The 15024-nt window shown below is 50.7% G+C and overlaps 1 protein-coding gene across 1 annotated transcript in view; it reads right to left on the reverse strand.

Moving 5' to 3' along the window:
* Positions 1 to 15024, reverse strand: part of atrnl1b (attractin-like 1b) — a 1095064-nt gene that overhangs the window by 603996 nt on the left and 476044 nt on the right. The window contains exon 22 of the mRNA XM_038774130.1: positions 8551 to 8645. Within this exon, the coding sequence (XP_038630058.1) occupies positions 8551 to 8645 (95 nt within the window). The remainder of the gene's footprint in view (positions 1 to 8550; positions 8646 to 15024) is intronic.

Consider the following 15024-nt stretch of genomic DNA (forward strand, 5'->3'; position numbering starts at 1 on the left):
ACTATGGCAAAGGCAGAAGAAAAAGAGTGCCCCCATGGCACAGGACCGCCTGCCGATCGGTGGGCACCGATCGGGGCCAGGCCACTGTGGGGGCACCCCCCGGGGCCAGATCGCCCCGCGCCCCCCTCAGGACCCCGGAACCCGCCCGCGCAGCCTGCTCCCGCTGGTAGGGTAGGTGGTTTGATCCACGCCAGCGGGAGAGGCTTGACAGCGTCAGGACTTCGGCCCATCGCGGGCCGGAGAATCGCCGGGAGGGGAGGGGGGGGGGGGGGCGACCGGTGCGGAGCGATTCCCGCCCCCGTCGAATCTCTGGTGCCGGAGAATTCGGGACACGGCGGGGGCGGGATTGACGCCAGCCTCCGGCGATTCTCCGGCACCGGCGGGGGTTCGGAGAATCCCTCCCCAGGCCTTTGAGATTGACCAATTAGAATACGAGTTCCCTGATTAGTGGCTCAATCAGGGAACCCCTTTCTCGGCATATAACAGGGAGTGTCGGATCCTCTGTACTCCCAGTGTAGACAGCAAGCTGAATGCATTCCCAGTGCAGACAGCAAGCTGAATGCACCCCCAGTGTAGACAGCAAGCTGAATGCACTCCCAGTGTAGACAACAAGCTGAATGCACTCCCAGTGTAGACAGCAAGCTGAATGCACTCCCAGTGTAGACAGCGAGCTGAATGCACTCCTAGTGTAGACAGCGAGCTGAATGCACTCCTAGTGTAGACAACAAGCTGAATGTACTCCCCGTGTAGACAGCGAGCTGAATGCACTCCTAGTGTAGACAACAAGCTGAATGTACTCCCCGTGTAGACAGCGAGCTGAATGGACTCCCAGTGTAGACAACAAGCTGAATGCACTCCCAGTGTAGACAGCAAGCTGAATGCACTCCCAGTGTAGACAGCAAGCTGAATGCACTCCCAGCGTAGACAGCGAGCTGAATGCACTCCCAGTGTAGACAACAAGCTGAATGCACTCCCAGTGTAGACAACAAGCTGAATGCACTCCCAGTGTAGACAGCGAGCTGAATGCACTCCCAGTGTAGACAGCGAGCTGAATGCACTCCCAGTGTAGACAGCGAGCTGAATGCACTCCCAGTGTAGACAACAAGCTGAATGCACTCCCAGTGTAGACAGCAAGCTGAATGCACTCCCAGTGTAGACAACAAGCTGAATGTACTCCCAGTGTAGACAACAAGCTGAATGCACTCCCAGTGTAGACAGCGAGCTGAATGCACCTGGTTGTTCTGCTGTTGGCTTTGAAAATAAAAGGCATTCTGGTGAAGGGACTCCTGCCTCCGTGGACTTACTACATTGCATCTATGATCATAAAAAATAAACACAAAATACCTTTACTCTAAACATCAGACTTATAAACATCTTAATTTGATAAAATGCACGGCAATTTCCGAAGGCAAAACTTGAAAAGCACATTCCAGTTTGTAAAGTCCTCTAGCAAAGCCGTAATTAAACTTAATGACCTGAAGCTCTGATAACAATTAGACTCTTGTACTCTTCCAGGGACACCTACATTTTACCAACAATTTATACTTTCGCATGACTTTGCATTAACACTTCTATCCTCAGAGGATATGGTACGCACTCACGCATGCAGCCACACCTTTGATAAATGTTCCTTATTCCAAGACAATTTATACACTTTAACTTAGTGTTTTCAAACTTTTTTTGCCAGGGCCCACTTTTACCAAACAGCCGACCTTCAGGTGCACGTTAGCCGACCTTCGGGACTCACGCCAGCCAGCCTTCACGTCCCACGATTTTCACTTACCTTTAATGCGCCAGGTAAGCCTGCTTGGTCCCCGTGATCTCACTTGCTTTGTCATTCAATATGACATTTCTGCTAAGGACTTCAGCTGATGATTTAAGTTCTCGCTGCATCCTTTGAAAAAATTCAAGGGATTTGTCTATACTTAGGGCGAGATTCTCCGCAAATACGGAGAATCGTAAAGGCTGCCGTGGGACAGGCCGTGACCCACAGCAGACTTCACGCCCACTTCCGGGGCCGATACTCCCCCCCGGGCGGGGCTAGGAGCGCGACCCCGTGCGTCACGGCGGCGCAGCCTTGACGACGGTCGTCAAGGCTGCACGTCAAGCGTCACGCCGGTTGACGCGGTCGATGACGTCGCCTGCGCATGCGCAGGTTGGACAACGCCAACCCGCGCATGCGCATTTGGCGTCTTTTCCCTCAGCCGCCCCGCAAGACGTGGCGGCTTGATCTTGCGGGGCGGCGGAGGGAAAAGAGTGCGTCCGTTACGGACGCACGGCCCGCGATCGGTGCCCACCAATTATGCCCTAAACGGGCATCTGCCGCCCGTTTCACGATGGCAGCGAGCAGGTGTGTTTGCTGCCGTGTTGAAACGGGCGTGAAGGCCCGGCTGCTCGGCCCATCGGCCTCGGAGAATCACCGCTCGCCGTAAAAAACGGCGAGCGGCGATTTGTGGCGTGGGTCGGGCGTGGGGGGGGGGAGGATAGCGGGAGGGCGTGAAAAATGTCAGGAGGCCCTCCCGTTATTCTCCCACCCACGTGGGGGGCGGAGAATCGCGCCCTTAGTCTTCAAAAGCCTTTGAAGTTTTGAGGGTTTGCAATTTTCATTTGCCAGTACTTAGCTGCATATAACACACATGGGGCAGAATTCTCCGTTCGCCGACACCGGAATCAGGAAACTCGATTGGGCGGAGAATAGGTTCTGACGCAAAATTGCGTACCGGAACACACATACTGTAGACACCGTTTGCATATCATTAGCGAGCCCAACCCGGTATTCCCTGGGGCCTCTGCAATTCTCCGCCTCCGAAGGGCCGAGTTCCCGACGGCGAGTTTCACTTGTGCTTTTAAATATCGGGAAACCGGAGTCATGGCTGATGAAGGAGAGGAGGTAGGACACAGAGAGGAGCGACTGCCGGCTGCACACTGGCCGGGCTGGGTGAGGTGCCAAGGAGGCGAGGCATGAGGCCTCGTGTGTATCGGCACCATCTGTCATTCGAGGGCCTGTCGGACCGGGCACGCTGTCGAAGACACCAGCTGAGCAGGGAGACAGTGCAATATATCTGCCAGATGCTGGCACCCCTGGCATCGCGGGGGTATATGGGAGGATACCTGCTCCCGGTAGCCGACAGGGTGATGGTCACTCCTTTACGCCACAGAGTCCTTCCAAGTGTCGAGTGGGGACCTATCCGGGATCTTACAGACCTCGGTGCACAGGTGCATCTGCGCCACCGCGGTAGCCCTGTATACCAAAGCCGCACAATACATCCATTTTCAATGTGGACCAAGCCCACCGGGCCCCCAAAGCCGAGATGCTCCGTGTCCAGGATTGACAGGACGCATGTTCCTCTATCAGCAACTGTCGATGACACGACGCTCTACACAAACCGAAAGGGGGACCACTCGATGGACGTGCAGCTGATATGTAACCATCAACCATGCATCATTCACCTCTGCGCCTGATACCCCGGAAGTGTGCATCGTGGCACACTCGACGATTCCTGACATGTTCAAGATGCCCCTACCCAACTGGGGGTTTGGCTCCTGGGCGACAGACGTTGATGCACCTATCCGGAGGCCACAGAACGACGCGGAGACCCGCTACAACGACACCCATACAGCAACCAGGAGTGTGCTTGAGCAGTGTTTCGGCGACCAGACGATATGGTTCAGGTGCCTGGACCGCTCTGGAAGGGTCCTCCAGTGTGCTGTGAGAGGGTCACCCATATCGTGGTGGCTTGCTGCATCCTCCACAACATCGCACAGCAGAGGGGCGACGTGCTGGAGGAGGAGGATGAACACCAGGCCTCGCCCGACGAGCAGGCTGTGTGGTTGGGGAGAGTGGGCAGAACATGGGTGCTGGCAGGCAAGGGAGGCCGCACGACATGTGCCCTCCCCGGGACCCCTGCCTGCATCTCTCTCCGTGATACATACCTGCCGCTCTGCGGGTTGGGGGTCCTGGGTTGGCAGTAACACCGGGTCTGGTCCATGTGATTGAGGATGATGACAACCTGCTCAATGAGTTCTGGTGCTCCACATCATCTGACAATGTTTGACTCCTACCTATGGTAGCACTTTCCACCGTCCACCTGGGTGATCCCTGCATGCGAGCTGGCCATTCCATCACACAGTCCCATCGAATCCTTCAGGTGACGGTGGTGGTGATGGTCAGGGGTGGAGCACGGGCCACCCACAACGACTTACGCTTCCCATCCCTCCATGGCCAGCCCAGATCAGCCCACCCCTCACACCCATCCGACAGTGCACCGAGACAGGTTGTAACAGTGGTAACAAATGGTAGAAATGTGAACAAATATTTACAGATTGTGTCCTAGCCCTATGTCTAAACTATGCCCTCCACCATTGCCAACCTAACTGGTGTCTAACCTTCTGGCCTTAAAGCTCCTAATGCTATGCCTAGGTGGTTTCCCAGACAGTACAGTAGAAGTGAAAACGGCCTGCTATCATTCTTGCACTGTGACCTGGGTCCTCTTTGGCGGGCGTCTTCTGGGGCAACCGGGCCTGGATGGGCCCGGCTGCTTCTCAGGTATTGCAGGTGGCGTGGTGCCGCCCTGTGCTGCCTGCTGCCCACCAGATGCACCAGGGACAGGAGGGGGGGCGGGGGGAGTCCGAGGTGGCTGCGATGTTCTGGCACTTCCCCTATGGAGTCACTGGCATGGGCCCCAGCACTTCCTCCTCCCTCGTGGTGCCCGATGGCGGGTATGAGCGGAGCTATACCAAGGGTACTCCGCCAGCTAGTGCTGCGGGTCTCGGACACCAGCTAGTGCTGCGGGTCTCGGACGCCAGCTAGTGCTGCGGGTCTCGGACGCCAGCTAGTGCTGCGGGTCTCGGACGCCAGCTAGTCCTGCGGGTCTCGGAGGCCAGCTAGTGCTGCGGGTCTCGGACGCCAGCTAGTGCTGCGGGTCTCGGAGGCCCGCTGAAGTCTCGAATAGGGGCCACACGCTTGCGGCCCTGGAGCACAGGGAGTGGACCATCTCCGACTGGGACTGCACCACCACCTGTGCCGCCACCTTCTGGGTTTGTGTCACATCAGCCAGTGACTTTTCCATCTCCCTCTGTGTCTGCGCTATGTCAGCCAGCGCCTGGGCAATGCCGCCGACATTCCCAGCCTCAGCCTGCTGTGACTGGGCCATGCTCAGCCGCAGTGATGTCCAGGTGTCTCTAGCATATGGTTGCCTGTGAGGTGGCAACCCTGCCCTGGGCCACGACCAGCGCCTGTACAGAATGCCCCAGGCTTGGACATACTGATCCATCGCCAAAACCGTTGCGGCCCAAGGCCTCCACCATGGATACCACACATGAGGTGTTGGCCTAGGTGGCACGCATAGTCGGCACCGCCTCTTGTTCCTGTATGCGGTTAGACTCCTCCAACTGCATCTGCAGGTGCCAGACGCTCGTCAACAACCCCTAATGTAGTCCCTGGTTCTGCGAATGCATCTCCACAATGGATAGGATTGTCTGTTTGAGAAGCCCGGAACCGTCTGGACGGCAGCTAGTCCCTGGGATCGGCCGGACCTCTGACCATCCGCCCCCTCAGGAGTTCCTACTTCGACCTGCTGTACCGGGTCAGCTGTGTGGAGAGCACTAGATAGTGTCCCAGAAGCCTCCTCATTAACATGCCCAACCGAGGTGAGTGTCTCTGGAATGGTGGAGGATGTTGGAGACAGCTGTGACGGAAAATTCTACGATTCTAAAATCACTGTCATCCTCCGACTCAAGCTCCGAGTCGGAGGGTACTCATAAAGCATGGGGAGCTAAGAAAAATGTAGAAAGAGTTAACAATAAAATGAATAGATTAACTTTTCAGAGCCAATATCGTAATGGACCTCTTGACACACTTTCAACCAGAAGTAATTACAATTGGCCCACAAGGAAAATATTATATATGCCTTCATTTGCATTTTTGAACCACATCAATTCCATGAACTAGGTCAAGAAACGCATTGTGATTCTGTTCCTTTCCGTCAGGACTCTATGTTAAATACAGAAGTGGCTTAGACACCAAAAATTTGAATCACTGTCCTCTTGCATTAGCCAAGGTACAGACACTTCTTCATTTAAAGCAGCAAAATCATTTGGCATGAAGGAGTTTGAAGTTTATATTATGTACAGCGGAAATTCAGAAAGCAGGAAAATCATATGGTCTCACTGTCTCGTTCACCATGGTAATTATAAAAGCTTCACAAAACAATTTTCCAGAAGAAATGGGTGAGGAGTTAGCTCAAACAATGAAAGCATTGTCAGGATGGTCCTTTACTTGCCTGGATCAGAGCAGCTTCAACAACAATCAAGAAGCTCAACACCACCCAAAGCAAAGGAATCCACCTATTTCACAACCTATCCATCCTCTTAAACATTTTGGACTGAAACCCATGCAGTCACGGGGAGAATCTGCAAACTCCACACGGACAGTGAGCCAGGGCCAGGTTCGAACCCAGATCCTCGGCGCCGTGAGGCAACAGTGCTAATCACTGTGCCATCGTGCCGCCCCATGCTGCTGCATTGAATACATTATAAAGGGCTACACTTCAAAATTACTTCATTGGCTGTGAAGGGCTTTGAGATGTCCAGTGCTCACAAAAGGAACCAGATAAATGGAAGTCTTTCTTTCTTCTTTGAACTGTGTATCTATTACAACCACATCATAATCCCATGTAGCAGTCAGCTCCCCAATCTTAGTGGTCACATTACGAACACTCATATATATTCAGTTCAATAACGCCATCATTACCACTGCTATTTTCCCTCAATCCAATCCTGCAACTTTGAATATTTCTAATTTTAATGTTTATATCACTGTCCTCTATTCTCACTTCAATTCCTTTCATCTATTTGTGCTGCCCTTCCCCTCCCAAAATAAACCATATTCAATTCAACAGTACTGACCAGTCAATACAATGAGCCGATCATGGACTCTTCTAAACTTTCTTCAATCATTTAAAAAGAGTAAAATTTTCAAAGATTTACTTGACGTCAGAATATTCCTGTCAAAATTCCAGAACATCAATCAAGCACTGCAATCTACATTAATACAGTAAGAAGTCTTACAAGACCAGGTTAAAGTCCAACAGGTTTTTTTCGAATCGCTAGCTTTCGGAGAGCAGCTCCTTCATCAGTCCGACTGCAGTGATTTCTTAAAAGTACAAAACATTACCAAAGGCAAAAAGAAGGCTTTGTTTCAATCTTCTCAAATAATGCAAAAAGGCACAGCAGATTCAATGTAGCATCTGATTATTTGCCTGAGATACACTCCTCAACACTCTTCTTACTATAAGCAGCCTCTCACCTGTCCCTGACTGCAGCTCTGACTGATCAAAGGCTGCTCGGTTTCAGTGAAGAAGAACATCCTGCTGTGGCCTCATCTCAGTGACCCTTGGTTAAAACAGAACTTAATGACTATTTGAATATTTAAGTGCCTAATCCAGCAGCTGCATGAGGATTCCCCGTCTGCTTTTAAATGTGTTTGAGTGAGACCCAACGTCACATTGAACAGGTTGAACTTCCTGCACGGCCTAAACCCGTCTCCCCCTGCCTGTAAAAATGTGCTTTAATTGAGGTAGAAATAGAAGACCCCGCCCCCTCATGGACATTATTACAAACATACCTGTCTGTTAAAGTACCCTTAAGTGATCAACTTTTAAACAAAATTAAAGTTAAAATAATTACCCATTTATTCCATCCATTCCAAGTTTGTGACTTGTGAAATGTTGAAAAGGAGCTGATAATGACATTCATGCAAGTATAAAATATTATTGAAAAGAGGAACATGTTGCAAAATGTTTTGGCAACATATCACTCTTTTCAGCAATGTTAAAGTGTAAAATTATGAAAATGAAAATATTAGCAACTTATTTTTAATGCTGCGCTGCTCGACTGGTGTTGCACCACATGTTGAAAAGAGCTCGGATTATAAACTCAAATAATAAAGGTGAAAAACCATTCCACTGTACTGGAAAGCAACAACATTGGAAGTAGTTAAATATTTTGAAGTGTCAAATATCTGTAATTCCATTATCCACAGAATTTCTATTGAGGTCATGGCTTAATTTTCCATAAATCAACTAAAAAGCAAGTGAGTATTTTAATCAAATTTTCATAGACTCGTCTGTCTCTTGTACTTGCAAGATAATTAACTTTAAATCTACATTGATGGTGTCTGGTAAAGTTTGCTATGCATACATTTCCATAAATTAGTTTCAGAGCCCGAGACCAGTGAGAATCAGGACTAACATGCTCACTGTAAAGTTCAAAATGTCATCTTACAAAATACATGCTGCCAGCATCACAATGCAAACAACAACAAAAAACAATGTATATACAACATTGGACCAGCTAACCAGTCAATTTTTAATACACAGGAGTGAAAAAGATCTGGAGCAGAGGTGCGTTACAATTCTTAGGACAGTAATATATTTATTTATCAGTACTCAGTACCAAGCAACACAAGTGAAGAACGTGAAATGGAAGGACAGAAAAATCAAAAGGTTTAAATGAAAGGAAGAGAACACTATCAGTATACAGCAGACCAACCTGTTCTGGAGTAGCCATGAAGTTTATAGCTGTATAATGGCGGTCATCATCCTGGGTAAGGCTGAACGTAAACTGATAGTCAATCAAAAGACTGTCTGTGGACAAGATTCAAAAGTAGATCATAAGTGTTGAATTCCCAGAAAGTGCAATTTTCTCTTCATGTGCACACTGTGGAAGTAACCGAGAATAGAAATTATTTCCATTTACTGGAAAATGATGACAGCTGACCTGCTGGCACATGGCATTCCATAGTACGGGAAAGTAGTATAAGAATAACATTTCTGTCATGTGCAAGGAGCAATTTTAAAATTCACATCTTTCATTCATAAATTGAATTTCCCAGCAAAACAACACATTTACAATAATGGTTCACATACTGCTCAATTCTGACCTTTAAAGTGAACTGATCACAAAAACGATTACTGGCCCTGAACAGTTTCCAATATCTGGCTTAGATAAACAGAGAACAAAATGATCAAATCCTTGCATCATCACCTGGTTAACCTTCACATTTGGATTAATATACAAACAGAAACACCATGGGCTACAACACTTAATCCAAGCTCAGAAATTTAATGGATCAAACCACTTCTTGTTCACTCCTATTTTGCACCCACGTTAGCCATCATCAAGAATGGCGACGTGGGTGCAAAATATCGCGAGTAGGTGGCGAGATTGCAATTACCGATTTTCCACGCCCCAGGCCGATGAGGTTCCTGCCCACAGATCTACACAAAATTAGCGAGATGATCCCCCCCAACAAAATCCCCACCCCCAGCCGCCTGAATATTCATATGTCATGTCGGCGAGGTATACAACAGCTATTCAAAGGTGTGAATCGGTCAAGGGGATTCCCCCGGGGGCGCAAAGGAATGAACATGCCTGGGCAGTGCCCTGGCACAGGTTGGCACTGCCAGGTTGGCACTAGTTGGAAGTGCCAGGTTGTGCCATGGGCAGTTCCAGGGGTGGGCCCTCTGGGCAGCGCCAATATAGGAAGTCCCTTTGTGTTGCGGGGAGGGCTGATGCCTGTGAGGGGGGGAGATTGCTGGGGGACAGCGAAGAGATTGGAGAGGAGGGTGAAAGAGTGCCCCCAATACTACAACAGTGCTGGCGTCTTGGAGGGGAAGATGGTCCCCAAGACTGCGGTGCTGGCGGACGGAGAGAGGGGGGGGGGGGGGTGCCCCTATGTTGGTGTTATGGAGGGAGGGGGCAGGGACTGCCCAAATGCTTTTGAGTGGGGTCCACCATGTCTGCGGGGAGTGGTGCTGGGGGCTGTTTACATTGTGATCAGGGAATCCTTTAAAGATGGCGTTCCTATCTCTGTGGTGCGACCCTGCCAGCTCTATCAGGCCCCGCCCCACCAGACTGATGTGTAAACCCTTCCATTCATTATTTATACTCAGGGTGCCTGAAACTGGGGAGTTACATGTTGGTTTCATTCAGAGCCCGACACGCTGAAACAAATGGTAAAATCTGCACACTGATTTTGAATGTTTAAAATAACATTTATACAGTTCCTTAATGCAGTTCCTCTATGTATTGGAATATATTTAAGATAGGTCGTAGGAAAAATGCTAGGAGTATTATAAAGGATGTGATAACAGAACACTTTCTTGTTACGGACCATGCTGATGTTAAATGCGAGGGTATCCTAAAACCCAGAAGGGTAACTTGGAACACTGGTTCAGAGTGGTGTATGTTATTTCTGACACAATGTGAGGAATGGCGTTCAACCCAGTGAGGAACAGTGCAGTCGTTTTGAGAACAATTAATTAGGAATTAATTAATTCCAGTGGGAAATTAGTGTAAACAGTAAGGAATAATTAACTTAAAAGAAAGACCAAAACACACATGACAAGAAGGGCTACAATAAGCTATGACACACAAAGATACTGATGACTATACAGACAGAATTTTACAGGAAACTATCCCTTGGTCCCCAAGCTATGTTTAACTGAACTCTGAGACACCCCCTTTCCCAAAAAAACATCCAATTTTAAGTAAGCTTATGAGCTAAATCCAGCAAATAATTACCACAAGCAGGTTAAGGTGGTCATGTCTGGGAAATAGTCTTCAGGTTTAGCAGGGAGACTATGAACTGAATTATCTGTTTCCACCAATGGCAGTGAGAATTGCAATCGGGTGAAGAATAGCACGCAAGTGAAAAATCAAGATTCGTGCCCGGCACCAATTCCTACGCCATGCTCCAGCCCCCAACTTGTGGCATGAGCAAAGTTTGTGCAGGCGGTCGATGAAAAAGCACCATTTACATGGATTCAAATACCATTAGAGGGTTGCACACTTCATACTCTACCCCTCCATGATGCTCCACCGCTCTCAGATGGAGCTTACGCAGGCACAAATTAGTGGAAATATTTACAAGCGGAGACTCCGGTGCTCGAGTCGGAGGATGGCACTTTCCGTCATAGCTGTCTCCAACACCCTCTGAGCCTCTGCCATCCCAGAGACACTCACCTCGATTGGGCATGTAACTGAAGCGGCTCCTGGGACACGATCTCGTGCCCACCACACAGCTGTTCCGTTACAGCAGGAGGGAGTAGGAACAGTCGAGGGGGCGGATGGTCAGAGCTCATGCCGACCCCAGGAACTAGCTAGCAGATGGGTTTCGGGCTTCTGGAACGGACAGTCCCATCAATCTTGAAGATGCAGTTGCAGAGCCAGGGACTACCTGCTGTCGGCGAGCATCCAGCACCTGCAGGTGGAGTTGGAGAAGTCCAAACGCGGCAGGAGCAGGAAGTAGTGCCGACCATGCATGCCACCCAGCCCAACACTGCACTGATGGCACCGCAGTGGAGGTTTCGGCTATGGATCAGCAAGTCCAAGGCTTGGAGCATTCTGTGCAGGCGCAGGCTGAGGCCGAGGGCAGGGTTGACGTCTCACAGGACACCTTGTTACCTGGATATCGCAGCCGCGCTCCTGACAATGGCCCAGTCACAGCAGGTCATGGATGGGAGTGTCGGCGGCGTTGCTCAGGCGCTGGCCAATCTGGTGCAGACACAGAGGGAGGTGGCCCAGTGCTAGAGGGAGATGGCGCAGTCACTGGCTGATGTGACACAAACCCAGAAAATGGTGGCACAGTCGCAGCATTATTTGGCGCATTCCCAGACAGATATGATCCACTCCCTGTGTTCCGTGGCCGCGACATGCCCGGTCCGCCAGGTCATCGGATGACAGACGGTGCCGGTACACACGAGGCCTCATGCAGTGTCTCCTTGGCACCTCCTCCTCCTTGGCCAGTTGGGCGTCTGGCCCTCCATTCACGGGGGCTGCCTCCTGTTCCTCTGCGGCACACTCCGCTGCTGCGGCTGCAATGCATCCCCCAGGGCTGCAACGACTACCATTGCTGGTTGAATTCCAATATCCATTGTCTGCAGAGGTGAAAGGTTGACATTTAGCATGATGCAAACCCCAGTGCCAAGCCAGATACACCAGGTCCCGGTTGGCACCATACGCTCTGCCCCCCCGTGTTCCCCCCCATCCTCACACCCCTGGTCCTGTCGGTGGCCGGAACCTTGGGTGTCTCTGGCACTAGCGCCCTTTCCTGATGCAAGGGGTACCATCGGCTGGCACTGCCCTCACCAAGGGCATGCACTGCAGCGCCCGTAGGGGCTGATATCGGTGTTGCCCTGGATGGTCTGTCAGGGGGTGGTGGGTACATGGGGCGGTGTGTGTGGCAGGGAATGGAGTGTGCGGGTGGGGGGAGAGGTAGGGGCGCCCAGAGGCCGGTGTCACTCTGCAGAACCTGGGGCCAATGTCAGTGGGGTGCACAACAAGATGGCCACGGTAATGGCGGTCCATACCTGGGCATTGCCCTAATTCCATGGGGGTTACTCCGGCCACTCGGCCTGTTCACCCCATCACCAGCTCCTCCCCCAGCCCTGGCAGGGCTCCCCCAACCCAGCCCGTGTCCAGGCTGGCAGCCCACGGTCGCACTTCTCTGTGACCTATCTCCTCTATCTCTCCCTCATTAGTCAGGACGCCGATTTTAAGATTTTTAAAAGACAAGTGAACCGTGCCACCGGGAACTCATCCCAGTTCCATCTGAGGCGGAGAATGGTGGAGGTCCTGGAGAATACTGGGCCAGTCCGCTAATGATATGCAAAAGGTGTTTATTGCATGTGCGTTCCGGTTTGCACTGACACCGCTGTCAAGGTGACGGAGAATTGCGATTTGGTGTCAAATCAGCACCCGCCTCGATTTTGGAGTCAGACCCGATTCTGCGTCCAGTCGCATTTACAGCATCGACCAACCGAGAATACCGCCCAGGATTTCCCAAATGTGTGGGCGGCACGGTAGCACAGTGGTTAGCATTGTTGTTTCACAGCTCCAGGGTCGCAGGTTCTATTCAGGCTTGGGTCAGTGTGCGGAGTCTGCACGTTCTCCCTGTGTCTGCTTGGGTTTCCTCCGGGCTCTCCGGTTTCCTCCCACAAGTGTCGAAAGACGTGCAGTTACGGGAATTGGACATTCTGAATTCTCCCTCGGTGCACTCGAACAGGCGCCAGAGTGTGGCGACTCGGGCCTTTTCATAGTAACTTCATTGCAGTGCTAATGTAAGCCTACCTGGGACAATAATAAAGATTATTATTATTAAATGGAGAACTCAGCCCAATACCTGCAACTTGCTGCGGTTCTGATGTTAGCTGTCTCTCTCTTTTTCTTTAGTTAGTGTAATACAAAGCGATCAAGATAGCTCAGGCGATGGAGTGCGTTGAAAGAGGTGTCAAAAATCTCCGAAGTGTGGCTGCAGGGGAACCCAATCAAGTGTGGTGGTGTGGCCATGTGGTGCGCGGCAGAATCAACAGACAAAGCAGAGAACCGGATATGGTCCTTGGGACTGGTCCAGAGTCAAAAGACTGGGAAAAGAACAGGTCATCACCCTAAGACAGAGGTGGACTGCTATTGAGGTGAAAAGAACCACTTCCAAGAAACTTACCTTTGCCGTTTCTGTTGTAATTGTAGATGCCATATTCAAGCATGTTGCTGTGCAAGGCAGAGTCCATCAATGCAACAAAAAGAACAGGTGCAGCAGACCACAATGCCACTGAACCAAGTGGAGAACAACTCTGAGGAGGAGCACACCATGTACCACCTGAACATAGTCTAGGTAAACAAGACAGCCCCTGTTGAAATCATCCAAAGTGTGAATGGTAAACCCTTGAAAATAAAAGCTGACACCAGGGCCTCAGTAACATTTGTGGGGGAGCAGATCTTCAAGTATATTCGTGATGGAGCTCGATCTTTAAGTTTGAGCAGCACCATGGCCAAGTTCTAACTTACACAGGAGAAACCTTGAAAATCTTTCCGACTACCAACACACCTGTGGCTTATAAAGAGCAAGAGGCCCATCTCCCCCTGGTTGTAGTAGAGGGGCACATACCCAGCCTAATGGGAAGGGATAGGTTAGACCAAATCAAACTTAATTGGCTAGAAATTTAAAAGAAGTTCCAACGGCGTCCTTCAAGATGCCCTTCGAAGATTCGAGGATCAAAGGGGTGAAAGCCACAATTTCCGTAAAATCAGACCAGATCAGTTTCTTATTATGTGCATCATCAAAAGGTCGGGACTAAGCTTAAGAAGTTACAAGAACTGGGCAGAATTAAACCAGTTTAGTTTTCTGAATGGGCAACTCCCATAGACCCCGTCCTCAAGCCAGATCGATCCAAAAAAATCTGTGGGGACTACAAATTAATCATTAATCAGGCTGCCCAGGTACCTGATTGAAGACCTCTACGCCAAGCTGGTGGGAGACTTTACCTACTCAAAATTAGATCTCAGCTATGCATATATATAATTGGAATTGAACGGAGTCCCAGACGTTCACCACGATAAGTGCACATCAGAGCATATTTCAGTACACGAGGCTGCCATTTGGCATAGCGTCTGCCTGCTCTATTTTCCAGTATAGAATGGAAAATCTCCTCCAAGAGATCCCTAAAGCGATGGTCGACTGACGATATTTTACTCACCTGTACTTCTCCTGAAGACTACGGGCGGGATTCTCTGATCCTGAGGCTAAGACGCCGTCGGAAGCACCGTCACGTTTCACGACGGTGGTTCATGCTGCCCCAGCTGCTGATACAGCCGTGGAATGGGTGCTGGGGGATGCGCGCATGTGCAGTGGGTCCGGCAAGAACCCGCGCATGCGCAGTCCCAGTGGCACGATTTCCATGCATGTGCGGTGTCTCCCTTGTCCGCGCCGGCCCCAACCCAACATGGAGCAGCAGTACAGGCGCCGGTGCGGAAGAAAGGAGGCCAGGATACAGAGAGGCCGTCCTGCCAATCGGTGTGTCCCAATCGTGGGCCAGGCCATATCGGAGGCCCCCCCTGGGGTTGAACCCACCTCCTTTCCACCCAAGCCTTCAACGCTGAGTTCCTGCCGGCTGAGAGCAGGTTAGAACGGCGCCGGCGGGATTCGGTGTTTTTCACGACAGCCATTCGGCCCATCCCAGCCCA

This window comes from Scyliorhinus canicula, chromosome 16, assembly GCF_902713615.1.
Source record: "Scyliorhinus canicula chromosome 16, sScyCan1.1, whole genome shotgun sequence".
Classification (NCBI taxonomy): Eukaryota; Metazoa; Chordata; class Chondrichthyes; order Carcharhiniformes; family Scyliorhinidae; genus Scyliorhinus; species Scyliorhinus canicula.